At 46.1% G+C, this 15,860-nt stretch overlaps 1 protein-coding gene across 1 annotated transcript in view; it reads left to right on the top strand.

Annotated features, from left to right (window-relative positions):
• LOC146194639 (sphingomyelin phosphodiesterase-like) overlaps window positions 1–15,860 on the top strand; it is a 122,643-nt gene that overhangs the window by 67,477 nt on the left and 39,306 nt on the right. The window contains exons 7-10 of the mRNA XM_084596604.1: window positions 5,778–5,865; window positions 6,742–6,824; window positions 9,159–9,366; window positions 11,466–11,656. Coding sequence (XP_084452730.1) covers window positions 5,778–5,865; window positions 6,742–6,824; window positions 9,159–9,366; window positions 11,466–11,656 — 570 coding nt within the window. The remainder of the gene's footprint in view (window positions 1–5,777; window positions 5,866–6,741; window positions 6,825–9,158; window positions 9,367–11,465; window positions 11,657–15,860) is intronic.

Genomic DNA, 15,860 nt, shown 5'->3' with positions numbered 1-15,860 from the left:
CTTATTTCCATGGCTGTGGCCGCGCTCTACACAAATTGAACTCAAATTCTTTTGATCTGACGCCGTGGCTCAGTCCTGATGACCATTGCTATGCGCCACGCTCTATAATAAGCTTAATCCGAATTCTCTTGATCTAACTCCGTGGCTCAGTACTTACCATCGCTGTGTGCCACGCTTTATTTAAATTTAATCCGAAATCTCGTGATTTGACGCCATGCCGCAGCCTTTATTACCACGGCTGTGTGACGCTGTACATGAACATTACTCCATATTCTCCTCACCGGATGTAATGGCTCTGTCCTTACTGTATGCCAAGATATACCTAAATTTCACGCCAAATTCACCTGAACTGGCGCTATGGCTAAATAATTATTACAATGGCGCGTGCCATGCTGATCTTAACTTTGACTCCATATTGTCACGTAGTGGTGACGAGGTCGACGACACAATTGAAGGGTCGATGATTGCACTAAAGAAACTGTTTATTTGGGCTGACTTGCACCCGCAAAAGAACTAAGCAACTCGGCGGCGGCGATAGAAACAAACGTGCTCCTCGATCGTCGAACAAAGAATGCTCGTCACACTCGGCAACGCTCAATTTAAAGGCTGCACAGAACAATCTAGATAACGTCGCAAACAACTACCAGCACGGGCTGGAACATTGTGGAAAGACACCCAAGTGGCCGGAACCTTCGAGACAGATCTCGGTGCATCTTGCGCTACAACAAAACTGATAAAGGTGTGACTCGCGACATCGAGCATTAACAAACAAAGATTACGGAACTGATACGCGGTCCAGAATCTGACTGATAAGCCTGTATGCCGGCGGCTGTTAAAAAACAACAAATACTGTTTTGAAGGTTTCGCGGCATTACTCCCCCCTTAAAAAAACATCGCCTCGATGTTCCAGAATAGAGAAACTTGAACATAAACACTGCAAAGTTTAAACACCACAGATTCTTTAACGCGCGTAATATGGCTTCAGTCGCACAACATGTACAATTTCTGGGCGTGCGCGTCGCCGTTGTGATGCTGACGTTCCGTCGGGAATGGCTTCATAGTCCAGTGGTCCGACGCGGCGAAGGATTTTGTATGGTCCAAAGTATCGACGCAACAACTTCTCACTTAATCCGCGACGGCGAATTGGTGTCCAAACCCACACTTGGTCTCCTGGATTGTACAGGCGGCCAAATCTTTAACTGGCGTGCGCGAGCGGCGACTTTTCTGTGCGTCAGCGCCCTATGACGGAGCGAAGTTGGAAACAGGATGAGGCTAAGCGCATGCTCACAAAGCACGCTCAGCTGGACGCGTCGTCTGCCAGGCTGTTCCGTCCAGCTGAGCGTGCTTTGTGAGCATGCGTTATTATGCCAGTGGTGTTTGCCGTACCTTCGATGACGATGAGAAGCACTCCCCGTAGCTTCGAAGCAGACTGAGAATCTGGTCTTTCCTGTTGTGGGTCAATGCCGGGTTGATGTCAAATGTGGGCTGACGGAATAGGTCCGGTGCGTCTTCCAGCGTTTGGTCATGGAGGGTGAAAACATCTTTGAGGTTCGCTAATTCGTCGAGAAATGCGATCGTTGTGCCCTTGTTGAGATGCCGATATTCTTCGGTGAAGTTTGTTACCAGAACCTGAGCTTGACCTCTCTGGAATTTCGTGATGCCTCTTGCGATGCCGACACCTCGTTCTAAGAGCAATTGGATATTTCCTTCGACGATGCCTTCAGCGGTTTCGATGTTGGCGCTACCTACGCAGACTGCGATACTTGATCGGGGCGGGACGTTCAATTCTTCGTCGAGGACGTTTAGAGGGATGTGTTGCATCGACGTCGTCGTAGCAGGAATGGCTTTGTCTGCAGAGAGCTTGATGAGCTTGGATCGCAGGTCGATGATAGCCCTATGTTCATTTAGGAAGTCCATGCCTAAATTCACGTCGCGGGAACACTGCTGCAAGACCACAAAGCTGGTGGGGTAAGTACGCCCATTTACGGTTATTCTTGCAGTGCATCGTCCCGATGTAGTAATAAGGTTGCCACCTGCTGTGCGAATCAGCGGGCCATCCCAAGCGGTGGTAACTTTTCTTAGCTGGGAGTCTAACGGTCCACTAATGACTGAATAGTCAGCTCCGGTGTCTACTAGGGCAGTGACTCTGCGACCATCGACATCAACTTCAAGGTCACTTGTTCGCGTCCTTGCATTGCACGTGGGCCTAAGTGTCCGATCTCGGCTTCGTCGTTTCTTCAGGTCATGGCCGGGGCAAACCGTTGTTACTTCGCTGGGCGGCGGTGTCTGCTTGCACTCTGGTCGTGTTGTCGTCGATGTCGTCGTGTGGAGCGGCGATGAAATGGTTGCGTCGTCGTTAGTGGTCGTCGGCGGTGGAGGATCTTCGTCTTTTCGCCGTTGAGCAACCTCACCTCCAAAGGTTGCTGCCTTTAGTTTCCCCTACGGGGGCTTGGGGACCTTCCGCGCACACTATCATCATAGTTACGCCCTGGCGACGCAAAGCGGGCCTGTACGGCGATGGAGACCTGAATCGACGGCTTGGTGGCGCAATCTCATCGCTACGCAGATAGTTGTCGATTTCTTGCGGTCGTTCACCTGGGCGTGGTCGTGGAGCGTCGACTGCAAATCCGCGGAGACCGATTCGTCGGTACGGGCAGTGCCGCAGAATGTGGCCGGCCACACCGCAGTGGAAGCATAATGGCCGGTTGTTCGCTGTCCTCCATGCGTCGCACTTCCTGGGGCTTGTTGGTCGTTGGTAGCCTTGGAGGGCGGGAGCCAAGGGGCGGTTTTCAGGAGCAGGCCGGTAGCAGCGAGGGCTCGGAAAGTCATCACGTCGGGGCGGAGGGTGACGTAATGCACCAGCGTAGTTCATCGCTGTTGCCTCTTGTGCTGGAAAAGTCGCAGCCGTCGCTTCAGGAACGCCCAGCGCCTGCTGGACTTCTTCACGGACGACGTCCGCGAGCGTCGCCACCTGGGGTTGTTGCGATGGTGGCTGCATTCGGCGGAGCTCCTCTCGCACGATCTCCCGGATAAGGTCACGAAGTTTCTCTCCACTTGTAGATGCGCTGGGGTAGTGGCTTGAGTAGTCTGGCTGAAGTGGCCGATCGTAGGGGCGCATCCGAGTGTACAACATCTTCTCGATGGCAGACGCTTCCGTTTCAAATTCCGCCACGGTTTTTGGCGGATTTCGGACAAGATTTCCAAAAAGCGATTATTTGACGCCTCGCATTAAAAGTTTGACTCTCTAACCTTCAGTCATGTTAGGGTCGGCGCGGCGAAAGAGGCGCTTCATCTCCTCAACGTACGCCAGGACAGACTCGTTAGGAAGTTGCAGTCTTGACTGAAGGAGGGCCTGGGCTCTTTCCTTTCGGATGATGCTTGAAAATGCAGTCAGAAACGCTTTCTTGGAAGTCTCCCAATCCTTCATAGTTGCCTCGTAATTTTCGAACCAAACTCGGGCATGTCCTTGAAGAACAAAGTAGACTTGCCTAAGTTTCGCGGCGTCATTCCAGCCGTTGAAATCTGCCACACGGTCGAAAAGGTCCATCCAATCTCCCGCATCTTCATCCGGTAGTCCATGGAAGCAGGGGGGCTCCCGGGGTTGGACGAAAATAACCGGTGCTGTAGCCTGGGCTATTGTCAGCGTCGATGCCTTCCGAGATCGAATGGGGTCAAGCAGCAGACCGTGTTCGGGTTGTAGGCCTTGAAGTCGGCGGCTGGCTCGGTGACCTGTAGGCTGGTCTTCCAAGGCGACATGAACACGGCTTGGGTCTTCGCTTGAAGGATCAAAGGCAGCACCTCCACCAGATGTCACGTAGTGGTGACGAGGTCAACGACACAATCGAAGGGTCGGTGATTGCACTAAAGAAACTGTTTATTTGTGCTGACTTGCGCCCGCAAAAGAACAAAGCAACTCGGCGGCGGCGATAGAAACAAACGTGCTCGTCGATTGTCGAACAAAGAATGCTCGTCACACTCGGCAACGCTCAATTTAATAGCTGCACAGAACCATCTAGATAACGTCGCAAACAGCTACCAGCACGGGCTGGTACATTGTGGAAAGACACCCAAGTGGCCGGAACCTTCGAGACAAATCTCGGTGCATCTTGCGCTACAACAAAACTGATAAAGGTGTGACTCGCGACATCGAACATTAACAAACAAAGATTACGGAACTGATACGCGGTCCAGAATCAGAGTGATAAGCCTGTATGCCGGCGGCTGTTAAAAAACAACAAATACTGTTTTGAAGGTTTCGCGGCAATATTCTCCTGACCGTTTGCCATGGCTAAGCCCTTTTTACAATTACTGTGTGCGACGCTATGCATACATTTTACTCCATATTCTCCTAACTTGAAGCCATGACTAAGTACTTATTAAGGGTGCTGTGCGCCATGCTCTGATTAAATTTTACTCAAGAGTTTCTTGACTTGGATTTTACTGAAAATTTTCTTGTCTAGGCTCACTGGCTATGTACTTATTATCATTGCTGTGTTGCACGCTCTACTTAAATGTTAATCAAAATTCTCTCCATCTCACTCCGCAGCCGAGTGCTTTATACTCTTGGCTGCGTGCCAAGATTTACATATCCGTCACTCCAAATTCTTCTGAGCTGACTCCTTAGCTCATTCCTTACTATGTTGATGTGTGCTATGTTCTACTTAAATTTCACTCCAAATTCTTCTGACCTGGTTTCGTGGCTGAGTAATTGTTATCATGGTTATATGCCCTGATCTGCTTAAATTGACTCAAATTCTCTCTACCTGGTGCCGTGGTTCAATCCTTATTACACGGCTATGTGCAACGCCTTGCTCAATTTCTTTTTTCAAATTCGCTTGACCTCACTCGTTGGCTCAGTCCTTTTTACCATGACAGTGTGCCACGCTTAACTAAAAGTTTAATACAAATTCTCATTTGGCGCCGTGCCTCAGTCCTTCTTGCAATAGCATAGTGCCATGCTCTACTTAAAATGTAATCCAAATTCTCTTTATCTGACGCCGTTGCTCAGTACTTGTTAACATGGCTGTGGGTCACGCTCTAAACCTTTAGTCCAAATTGCCTTGATCTGACGCCGTCGCTCTTATCCATAACTATGTGCTATGCTCTGCTCAAAACATTAATCTAAATTCGCTTGATCTGATGCCGGGGCTCAGTCCTTATTACAATGGCCTTACAATGGCCGTATGACATGCTCTACTTAACCTCTATTCCGAATTCTCGTGCCCTGAAGCACTGGCTCACTTCCTAGATGTTCAACTGCATGCCCAGTTAGAAGACCTAGCTTGGATCCCGATCTTGGCGGCCACGTTTGGATGGAGGGCGCAATGCTGCGATTTTTGGCGGTTTTTGAGTGCAGAGCTCAATAAAGAGCCGGAGGTAGTCAGAAACATTCGCAGCACACCGTTAAGGTACCGCAAAACGCATGTGCTATATACTATGCGATACCATATTGCGCGGTAGCACACCACGTCGTGCCTTCCATCCCATGCCATCATAATTCTCCTGATAAAAAGCTCTTCCCAAACTGCCCCAAGCAGTGTGGTATTTTCTGCGCTTTATTAGAGTCGGCATTTTGAAACTGCAGCTAAGCAGGCAACGCCCTTTCCCCTGCTACAAACGACGTGGCTGTGCGATGTCAATGGTAAAAAAAAAAACGGAGACATTTTCAAAAGTAAACACTGTAGAAATCGGGGTAAGGCTGATATAAATATTATGCAGTCCGAGGGCACACAGAAACGAAGTACAGATAGAGCTGCAATCGGTGCCTTGCAATGCAGGTGGCTTCTTCTGGATTTACGCGACCCTGCCGAGCAGCTGGCCTTCCTCATTAAAGAGCTCGAGAATTCTGAAATGACGGGTGAAAAGGTATGCTCGTTATTTCTTTTCAGGAAGCAGCAAGCGGTCATAGCAGGACATTGTAACAAACATATAAATTAAACAATTCATGTCTTACGTATTAATAAATGTTATGCGTTACCAAGACGCCACACGTGACATCGCTTTGTTCTAATTAATCATTGTGGTGCATAGTACGTGGGTTGCTACACCAAGGACAGTGAGGCCGCATGAATTAGAGACGTGCCCTGCACAGCTGTCGCTCTCCAATATTGACCAATATAGAGAAATGGCTTCCAAATTTGTGCTCCCAGGTTTTCTAAATCCTATTATCGAATTTAACGAGCTTTTCTCCGAGGTCCAGCTGTATTTTTACTTGCTTGATGATGTTTATGATCTTTTACGCACGCCTGCTGCCTCTTCTCCCTGCGTTTCTCGCGGCAGTTTAAAAGCGCTTAGCGACGTGAACGTAAGGCAAGCGGCCCGGGATGGCAAGCTGTTCTCTTCCACATAAAAAGTTACCTTAAAATTGTATTCTCGGGCCTACTTTCAATACATCATAGGTCACACTGGGCAACCGCTTTACTTATCCTTAAAGGATAAATAACATCAGGCGTCGTACTTCGCAATACATGCTCTAAATTTATTAAGACCTGCTGCTCAAAAATATTAAATAAAAGGATTTAAACAGACAGCAGGGATATACAGAGACAAAGGCAGTGTTGGACAGACGTAAACAGCAATTCTACTCGTCGTTGAGTGCCTTTGGCGCCGTTTTTTTCTATGCTGCAGTTTTTATTTAAATGTATCAACTAGCTGAACAAGCCACTATACTAAAGGTCATGATTTAACGCATATGGATCCCTGTTTTGTACGGAAGACTTCAAGTATTGGTGTTCTGCGCAGGTACACATAATTGGCCATATCCCTCCTGGACAGGATGACTGCCTACACGTCTGGAGCACTAATTACAACAACATCATCGAGCGGTGTGTAATGCGAACACATAGAGTGTGAACTCCGGCGCATAGTTTGCTTCATATAGACCAAGGTCCCCCTGAAAAATTATTACGCCAAGCAGAAATTCTGTGCGAAATAATTAGATGCCTCACTGAAGGTTGGAATCAGCATCCCTCAAAACGTTAGGCAAAGGTATAACCTTGCTAAGCCTAAGTAACCAAAGCGAAAGCGGCAGCTCGTTTCTCTCGAGCCGCCTCTCTTTGTCTCTCTGTGAAAGCCTCTAGGCGAGCTGCGTACACTGCTCAGTCGGCCAATCGTCTTCGCAACATCTGAGTCAGATGAAGACAGTTCATCATGTTCTCGACTAGATCCTCTATGGCGAATGCTTCCGTTAAATTCTGGACAGCTGTTGCGATCCGTTGGAACCGGCTAACAGGCAGCGGAGGCTACCCAGACAGAGCGAAAGTCACGGCTATATGGCAGCTGCAGTTTAGTGACGCCATGATCGTCACATGACTACGCATTCGCGAGCGCTCTGTTACCTCGGTTTCGGCGGCGGCGGTTGAGTGGCGTCATAGCTGTCACGTAGTTTTCCTTGGTTCAAGGACAAAAACGGGTGTACGGTACTCACGGCGAAGGAGCTACGGAGGGGAGTAGTAACATATTGGGCTTTTTATGTAGCGTTGAGAAAGCATCCGCCACATTCACCTCCCAGAATCAATTGAATCATTACTTGAAGTAATTTAAATGCAAATAAACCTAAACCCTCTACTACCGGTAGTGGCTGGGAGATGTCAAGTAGAGAAAACGAAGAAATTAAAGATGTTTTTCCCAATAAAATGCAATTATCCGACCGTATATCTTTGCTAACCACGGTACACTGTCATCCTGGCGTTTTTGTTATGCAAGCTTCTCGCTCTTCGTTTGTCGGCCTCGAGCCAATCATGCTTTCTCTTTTTTGCTGCGTCCCGGCGAACTATATCGGCTGGATGATCAGACTTAGCACAATGCCTGCGCTGAAAGGCGTTGACGCACTCTAACCTGCATACGCCTCATTCATGGTGAGACTTCCCAAGCAAGCATAGGCCAAGCATTGGTTAATCCCCGTACCTTGTCACCTGGTAGCACAGCAGAGATCCTCTGCGTCCACATACGGGGAGGTCACTAGGTGGCCTCGGGTGCTACAGTGGATAAAAAGGTAGGCGTCAGTGGCTTGAGCAGGAGTGCTCGCGCTGTATCCGCTTCGGCGTCTCAATGTCAAAAGCGCAAGTGGATCACATTGGCCGCTGCTTTGCAAAAGAGGAGAGCTACGCTCTAAAAATTTAGTTTGGACCTTTAAAAAAGGTAAATCCCGGTTCGTGTATTGAACCACTTATGTTGAAGTACTTTGAGATACAATACGCCATTACTGTTTCGGCACTTACAACTTGTAAGTTAAGGTAAGCTATCCTTAGGCAATTTTTTAATTTTACAAAAATTGTATTGCACGTCCCTTTTGAGTCATCTTGTTCACGGGGAAAGGGTGACGCCTGGCGAAGGGCCTTAAAGATGTTGAAAATCTGGTCCTGTCTATAGAGCGGTTAGCAGTTTCGGAGAAAAATGACTATAATGTGGTATGCGTGGCGAAAATGGGCTGGAAACCGCAGCACCCAGCAGTTTGCTTATAGCGTTCACAAAATGTTTCTTTACGATTTATTTTCAGTACTTTTCCCTGCTTGTATACACTGCTGCCTTTAAGGTATTGGCGGCAGTGATTGAAAGGCAGGCATACGAACACATTGCATCTGCAAAGTTGCATCAAAAGCATGCTGCGCATAAATAATGCAACTGGCACGCTGGATAGCTGAAGGCGATGCGTTCAGCTATTCATCTCTGGCTACAAAAGCGAGAGCTAACGCTTTGCGAAAAATTTCAGTTCTAGACTGCGGCCTCCCTTCTTGCTTCAAACGCTGCGTTTGCGGTTTCCTCACACTGTCTCGCACTTCTTAGTATTCCTGGTGTTCACGGAATCACCGGATTCAACGCAACAATCGATGCGAGCAAAAAAACAAAACAGACTTTTGTTAACGTTTCAGCTGTCAGCACCGGGGTTTTATTTACAGTGAAATCCTCCCAAGATAAGGATCGTATTACAGTAGTCAAAATACGATAACACAAGTTCCTTGCGATGGTTATTCAAGGCTGTTTAAAAAACAATCCACATCTTATGTCAACTTCATTGAGAACAAGGCCCCTTAATGGATCTGAATCGTGAACATAAATTTGCTTTTCATAGGTCGGCGTTTCTTGTTTCCTACAAGTTTGATTTTTTCACATTCCTAACATGATGGCTGTTCACTACGACTTCCTGCTGCCACACGCAGGTTTGAGTCGACGGTACGGGCCCAGTTCTTTGGACACACACACAGGGACGAGTTGGAGCTGTTTTACAAGCACGTGGGCAGAAGGCGCTCACAGGGCCGCCGCCCGTACGCGGTGGCCTATGTGGCGCCAAGCACCACCGCCTTCGACTCGGGACACCCGGCCTTCCGGATCTACGTCGTTGACGGCAACTACGCAAACAGCACCTGGGTGAGACGCGAGTGAATTCCGGAAGAGGTCAGCAGCTGATGCTGTATTTAGGGTGACAAGAACACGCAGAGCGATATTATTTAAATAATCGTCGCTTTGTTGACAGTGCATAACTAGTGCAAGTAAGCGCACGTTGTCGTGGGTTCGAGCCTCATACTGCATTCGGATTTACAATAGACGGCAAAAGCGAAACCGCATACGTAAAGATATTTTAACGTCCGTTGTCAAGCTCCACGTAGTTGTAATAATTGTAGACAAAAAGCAATACCTGATACGTAAAGAATTTTCAGGGTTTGTTGAGGAGGTGCAGGTAGTTTAAAACAATTTCTAGGACTCTACAATTGTCGTCTCTAGAATGTATATCTCTATATGATGAGTATATGAAGGTTATTATGGTTATAAACGATTTCCTCTGGTTTTTATGAGTAAACAGTAATCATGCGGTTGACATCTGCAAACACTATATTTGCAAATATGTATCATTAGCCATAATTCGCTTTATTAGCCGCCAGAAAGAGGATTTCCAGTGTTCTGTAATGCGTGTCAGTAACCCTAGTGCGCAGTTTAAGTTCAAACGCAGTCTAGCCAGGAGACGTATATGTTGAACTCGGTATTGTATGACTGCAGTATTGCTCCCAATAGTATTTAAGTACTATTCTAATGCAAAGTGAGTACTAGCGCCTGCACCCGCTAAATTAAGTCGACCACTTGCGAGTATTCGGAGAATGACCCATTTATTTATTCATGCAAATATGTCTCTGCGCAGCATAGCTGAACGCCTCATCTGAAGGAAACACCGATTTTAGTAGCTGCGCATGGCCCCTAATACTCGAAAACACAGCGGGAAACGTTGTGACAAACGTTCAGTCCACACGCTAGAAAGTGAAGAGCCTTGTTTCAATCTTTGGTTTAAACCTTGTGAACCTTGCAATCGACATGTGTTGCATGAAGGTGTCTTTTCTTCTTAATAAAGACATTGGACAATTGTTTACTTTACTTAGAGTGGGATTTACCGCACACACAAAGTAATTAAGCGTAATTCTTTAATTTATAGGCTTTCTTGCATTTTTGTTTGTTGTACCTGATATAAGAGGATGCAATTGCACATTAGAATCCTTTGTGTTTCTTCGTCCACACTCAAATTCTTAAAGTAAAAGTGTTTAAAGAAAAACGTTTTAAGCGTTTAGAGAAAAAAGCAAAAGTGTTAAAGAAAAGTGAGAGATCGTTTGGCACATTATCCAAACAATCATTTACCTCTTATTTACTGTATGTTTTGTTTACGTGAAAATCGTCATTTCGCAGGACTTCGAGCAATGTTCGTAACTCTGATTCTTATGTGAATTTCTCACGTCGTAGTGTTCGTGCAAACTTGCTATAACTCCACTCCTAGTAAAGTGTGGTATTATTGTCGAGTTTGAAGTGTACAAAAAATGCATGAGGTCAAGGAACAAAGCAACCAGCTGCTTTATTTAACGTCATGTTTAGAGTGCAAGTTAGTGGGATAGTCAATGTGGTGACATAATTATTGTAATTTGCGTTCTGGGCCGATGACGGGGCGGCGCGCAAATTGTAGGCACAGTGATTCGTTTGTATTTTGTACTTACGCCGTGCAGAAAAAGTAAAATTGGTATACGTATGAAAAAAGAAATATTTATGCACAATTTAAACTTGCCAATTACGATGATTTTTACACAATCTAAAGGAATACTCTTTTGCAGATATAGACACACATAGCGATGTAGACTTTAGTGTACAAAGTTTTCTTTGCTAAAACAGTGTATTAAAACACGAGTTGTACAGGCTGCACGATTGAAAGCGCTCACTTCTCCAATAACCGCTGTCCCTCATTTATGGTTACTGGCACTTTTAATTCGATTTAGTGAGTGAGCGGGTTTTTGATACATTTTCGCTAGCACAGATGGAACCTGGCCGTATATTTTCAGTCTGTAGAAACATCTATTTTTTACAAGTTCGCTATAATGGGCACTGCATAAATTGGTAATAAACCTTAGGTCCCGTTAGGCGTGCTACGAGCAGATGAGCTACCCATGCTTGCTAGTCAGATACTGGAGCAGCCGAAGATTCCATTTTGTGCTCAGGCCGTCCTGGATCATGAAACCTACCTGATGAACCTAACGGAGGCAAACGCTCGCCCTGCACGTGAGCCCCGCTGGCAGCTCGAGTACTCGGCCAAGAATAGCCTCGGCTTGCACTCCCTACAGCCCCATCAGTGGGATTCCCTGTTGAATAGGATGGAGAGCGACTCCCCGCTGTTCGAAAAGTTCTACAGGTGAGCATACGAAGACCAAGGTTGCGCGTTTAAAGTTGGTTGCATTGTGAAGAATCTACAAGGTGTTGATGTTTATTCTCTCTCTTACAAAGGAGGAGTCGTGTCGAAACGTCACTGAACCAGGTTGCCGTAACTGTCCTGGCTCCTTCTGATAAGTTACAACACAGCATGAAGACGATGATCACACAATATTACACAAATTACAAAATAGTGAAAATTGTGCTTGTACAAGTTGACACCACATTTTAAACAAACTCTCTATCTTTCATTTTTCGCAAGCTAACTAACGAATAAAAAAATAATAGTTATGCCCGAAATGCAAATAAAGGAACAATTTTACGTATTCTCATCAGAATGTACTAACAACGCATTCTGCAATGAAAGCAAGTACTCACTCATCGCCTTCATATGACAAAACTAACCAAACAAACTTCAAACAAAATGGCATCATAAGTTCTCAAGTACGAAACGTGTCAAGACTATTCCAGAATTAGGAGTTATGATGAACAGTTTACATCATAATTTTTCTAGTTTAACTTGCGTTTATTAGAGTGAAAAGGCTATAGCTGGAATTGGTTTGTATAATAGGCTCTTGGCGTAGGTGTAAACCAAATTTGTCTCTGTCTAGTTACACCATCATCAGATTTTCTTTATACCCTGTGCAGGTAAAATGTTCAACTTCTCTGAGACCTTTGTTATATTTATGGCGTATTAGAACTCTGCAGCATATAAAGCAATGAAAGAATGCAATTTTATTGTGATGCACCGTACTATCATTTAGTGAAGCAAATGCACATTGCAAAAACTTGTTACCTGCTGTTCTACTGTAAACTGTAAATAATATTGGTAATGAGAAATTACTACTTATTTCTATACTCTAAATTCATAACATGTTCCACGCATGGACCACAGTAATATTGGAGGCAATGTAGTGTATTTGAGGGAAGCAGCTGTCACGTAGCGGTACAACATCCGCAACGCATCCAAGTAGTCCGCGGTTTGAATCCCAGTGCGGTGCGATTCTCCATCGGATTGAAATTATCCGCGCGTCGATGGAATCACATACCAAGGTTTGGGGTGTGAAATTATGCCGGTGAACACCACGACCAATGCACTCTCTCACGAAACAAGGAATTTGTCACCCAGGTGTAGTAACTGGCCGAAACCTCCCATGATTCGTCCTATAAAACCCTGGCCCTCAGTCGCCAGCGGCTGCGGAGAAACTGACTGCGGCGGCGGTCAGACCTGTGACGCAGCCGAGGATGCTAAGAATTTCTAGCTCCTCTAGTAAGACAGAACCCTAGGTAGTGAGGCCAGTTCAGCGGTGCTGTTAAAGGAACAAGATGGTTTAAAATAGGATATCATAGGGCTCATTTTAGTTAGGAGGCCGATTGAGGCATATTGCCGCAAACGACCATAATCTTCAAAAGCGAGATTCTCTTTTGCTGCCTACGGCCTTCGTACCACCATGTGACATTTGGTAGAGATTCTCAATCACGACACCGTGACGTATGCCGAAGTAGCACCCTTCGAACTGGCCGCACCCTTTGTTTTTGCCTAACACCATCAGACCCCTTGCTTCCAATGGCGACCGGACGAGGATGCAAAAGACTGGCCCGACCTGTTCGAACGCGTGACTGTGTTCAACGTCTGGAACATCGAAGTGAAGCAAAAGCAAATCTACTTTCCTCTTGAAGCATCTGCTCGTATATGCTTCGAAAAGTTTAAGGTAGCTTTGAATGATAGGGAGATCTTAAAACGTTTTTGACTGCGTTTGCAATTGTCTTCTAGAAGAAAAGAGCCCAAGCCCTCCGTCAACCAAGGTTTCGACTCCAAATGAGCCTGTCCTGGTTTACGTTGAGGAGATAAAGCGCCTCTTTCAGCGCGCCGACTCACCTTAATACGAGTGAAGAGGAGAGAGTTAAATTTTTGATGCCAGGCGTGAAAGAGTCGCTTTTTGCAGGACATGTCAGAGCTACGCCAAAAACCATGGCAGAATTTGAAAGCGAAGCGTCCACTATCGAGAAGACGATGGACACCCGGATGCGCAACTACGACCGACCACTCGAACCGCCTGCGCAATTCACTAAAGTAGCGCAACTGCGAGCGAAAACAACCTTCGGGGCCTTATTCGAGAGATCGTCCGAGAGGGACTCCTTCCGTTGCTGCCACCATCCCAATAACCACAGATGGCGACGCTCGCGGACGTCGTCCGTGAAGAAGTCCAGAAGGCACTAGGCGTTCCTCAAGCGACAGCTCCGACTCCTCCAGACCAAGAAGTAACTGTGATGCACTCTGTTGCTGCATTATACGCAAACGTGCAACCCGACGTTATCTTCCAAGCTCTCGTCGCTACCGTCCTCTTCATAAAACCTGGCCCTTGGCTTCCGCCCGCAAAGCCTACCAGCGACCCCCGATGGATGGATGGATGGAATATAGGAACGTCCCTTTTGAAACGGGGTGGTAGCAGTAGCTATCATGTTCATTTTTCTCCCTATATCTTAATTATTGTTTTATATTGGTTAACTACGCCTTCATTCTATTTATTAAATTTTTTTTTCTACATGAATAAAATTATGTCACTCCTCTGCTTTTAAGGCACCAATCTTCCAGTCGTTTTTTTTTGCTAGCTTCCACCGCCGGTTTATTCACCCGGCCACTGGTATCTGTAAACCCAGAGCTTGCATCGAATTCCGGATGGATACCATTACATTCGAGTATAATATGGTCAGATGTTTTACTGGAGTTACCACATACAGCACATGCGTCATCTTCATTGCTAAATTTCCTTTTGTAGCTGCGTGTTTAACCGCACCCTAATCTAGCTTCAAAAAGTAGGGCACGGACTCCTGAGTTGTGAAAGAAAGCTTCTTTCTGATCTACCTTTTCCACTTTCGGTATAATTCCACACTGTCTCTTTTCCATCGAATTTATCCAATTTCAACCTTCTGTGTTTATCCCCTGCTACTTAACGCTCTTTATTTCTCCGTCCTTGTGACTAGCATACTTACTGGTTGGTTTTCTAGATCTTTTCCTCCATTGTGAGTCAATGCTTTGTTAGATATAGGTAGTTAAATACTTTAGCTGTCCATCTGTTACGGTCCAATTTCCTCAGGCTTGCCTCATCAATTATTTTACTCTGAGCTTCCAGTACTTCAAAAGAAGCCCAGCCCATATCTTCCTGTACCGCCTCATTTGTGGTTTTTTTTTTTTTTTGCCGTGGGCACCTAGTGCTAATCGTTCGACGGATCACTGATCTATTTCTAATGTCGACTGTATCTCTGGTTTTAGGCACAAAACCGCATTTCCGAAAGTAAGGCCCGGCACCATAATTCCTTTCCAAATACCCCTCAAAACCTCATACCTGTTGCATCCCCAATATGCCCTATGCTTATTATCCTGGCATTGCTTCGAGCTGAACGCCCTGATTGCTCATGCTTTCCAATGTATCCCAATCCTTCGTTTACCCATACCCCGAGTTCTGGGTATCGTATGGCCTTGTATTTTAAGACCCTGATCAGTTGAGCCGTTGAAAATCATAATTATCAAAATTATCATCATCATCATCATCATCAGCCTGACTATACCCACTGCAGGGCAAAGGCCTCTCCCATATTTCTCCACTTAACCCTGTTCTGTGCTAGCTGCATCCACTTGACCGCTGCGAACTTCTTAATCTCATCCGCCCACCTAACTTTCTGCCGCCCCCTGCTACGCTCTCCTTCCCTCGGAATCCAGTTTGTTACCCTAAGCGACCAGCGGTTATCCTCACTTCGCACTACATGTCTTGCCCATATGTCCACTTCTTCTTAATTTCCACTAGAATGTCGGTAACTTGTGTCATTTCTCTGACCCACTCTGCACGTTTCCTATCTCTTAATGTTACCCCTACAATTTTTCGTTCCATGGCCCTCTGAGTTGTCCTTAACTTAAGTAGAACTCTCTTGGTTAGCCTCCACGTTTCAGCCCCATAGGAGAGTACAGGTAAGATGCAACTGTTGCATGCTTTTCTCTTGAGCGATACCGGTAAGCTGCTAGTCATAATCTGCGAGTGCTTGCCAAATGCGCTCCATCCCAATCTTATTCTTCTTGTTATTTCCTTTTCATGATCCGGATCTGCGGTTACTACCTGTCCTAAGTAGACATATTCGGCTACTACTTCCAGTACTTCGCTACCTAATGTAAACTGCTGTTCCTTCCCGAG

Source organism: Amblyomma maculatum, chromosome 3, assembly GCF_055883805.1.
Source record: "Amblyomma maculatum isolate TAMU_Amacu chromosome 3, ASM5588380v1, whole genome shotgun sequence".
Classification (NCBI taxonomy): Eukaryota; Metazoa; Arthropoda; class Arachnida; order Ixodida; family Ixodidae; genus Amblyomma; species Amblyomma maculatum.
This window is presented reverse-complemented; position numbering and strand designations above follow the sequence as displayed.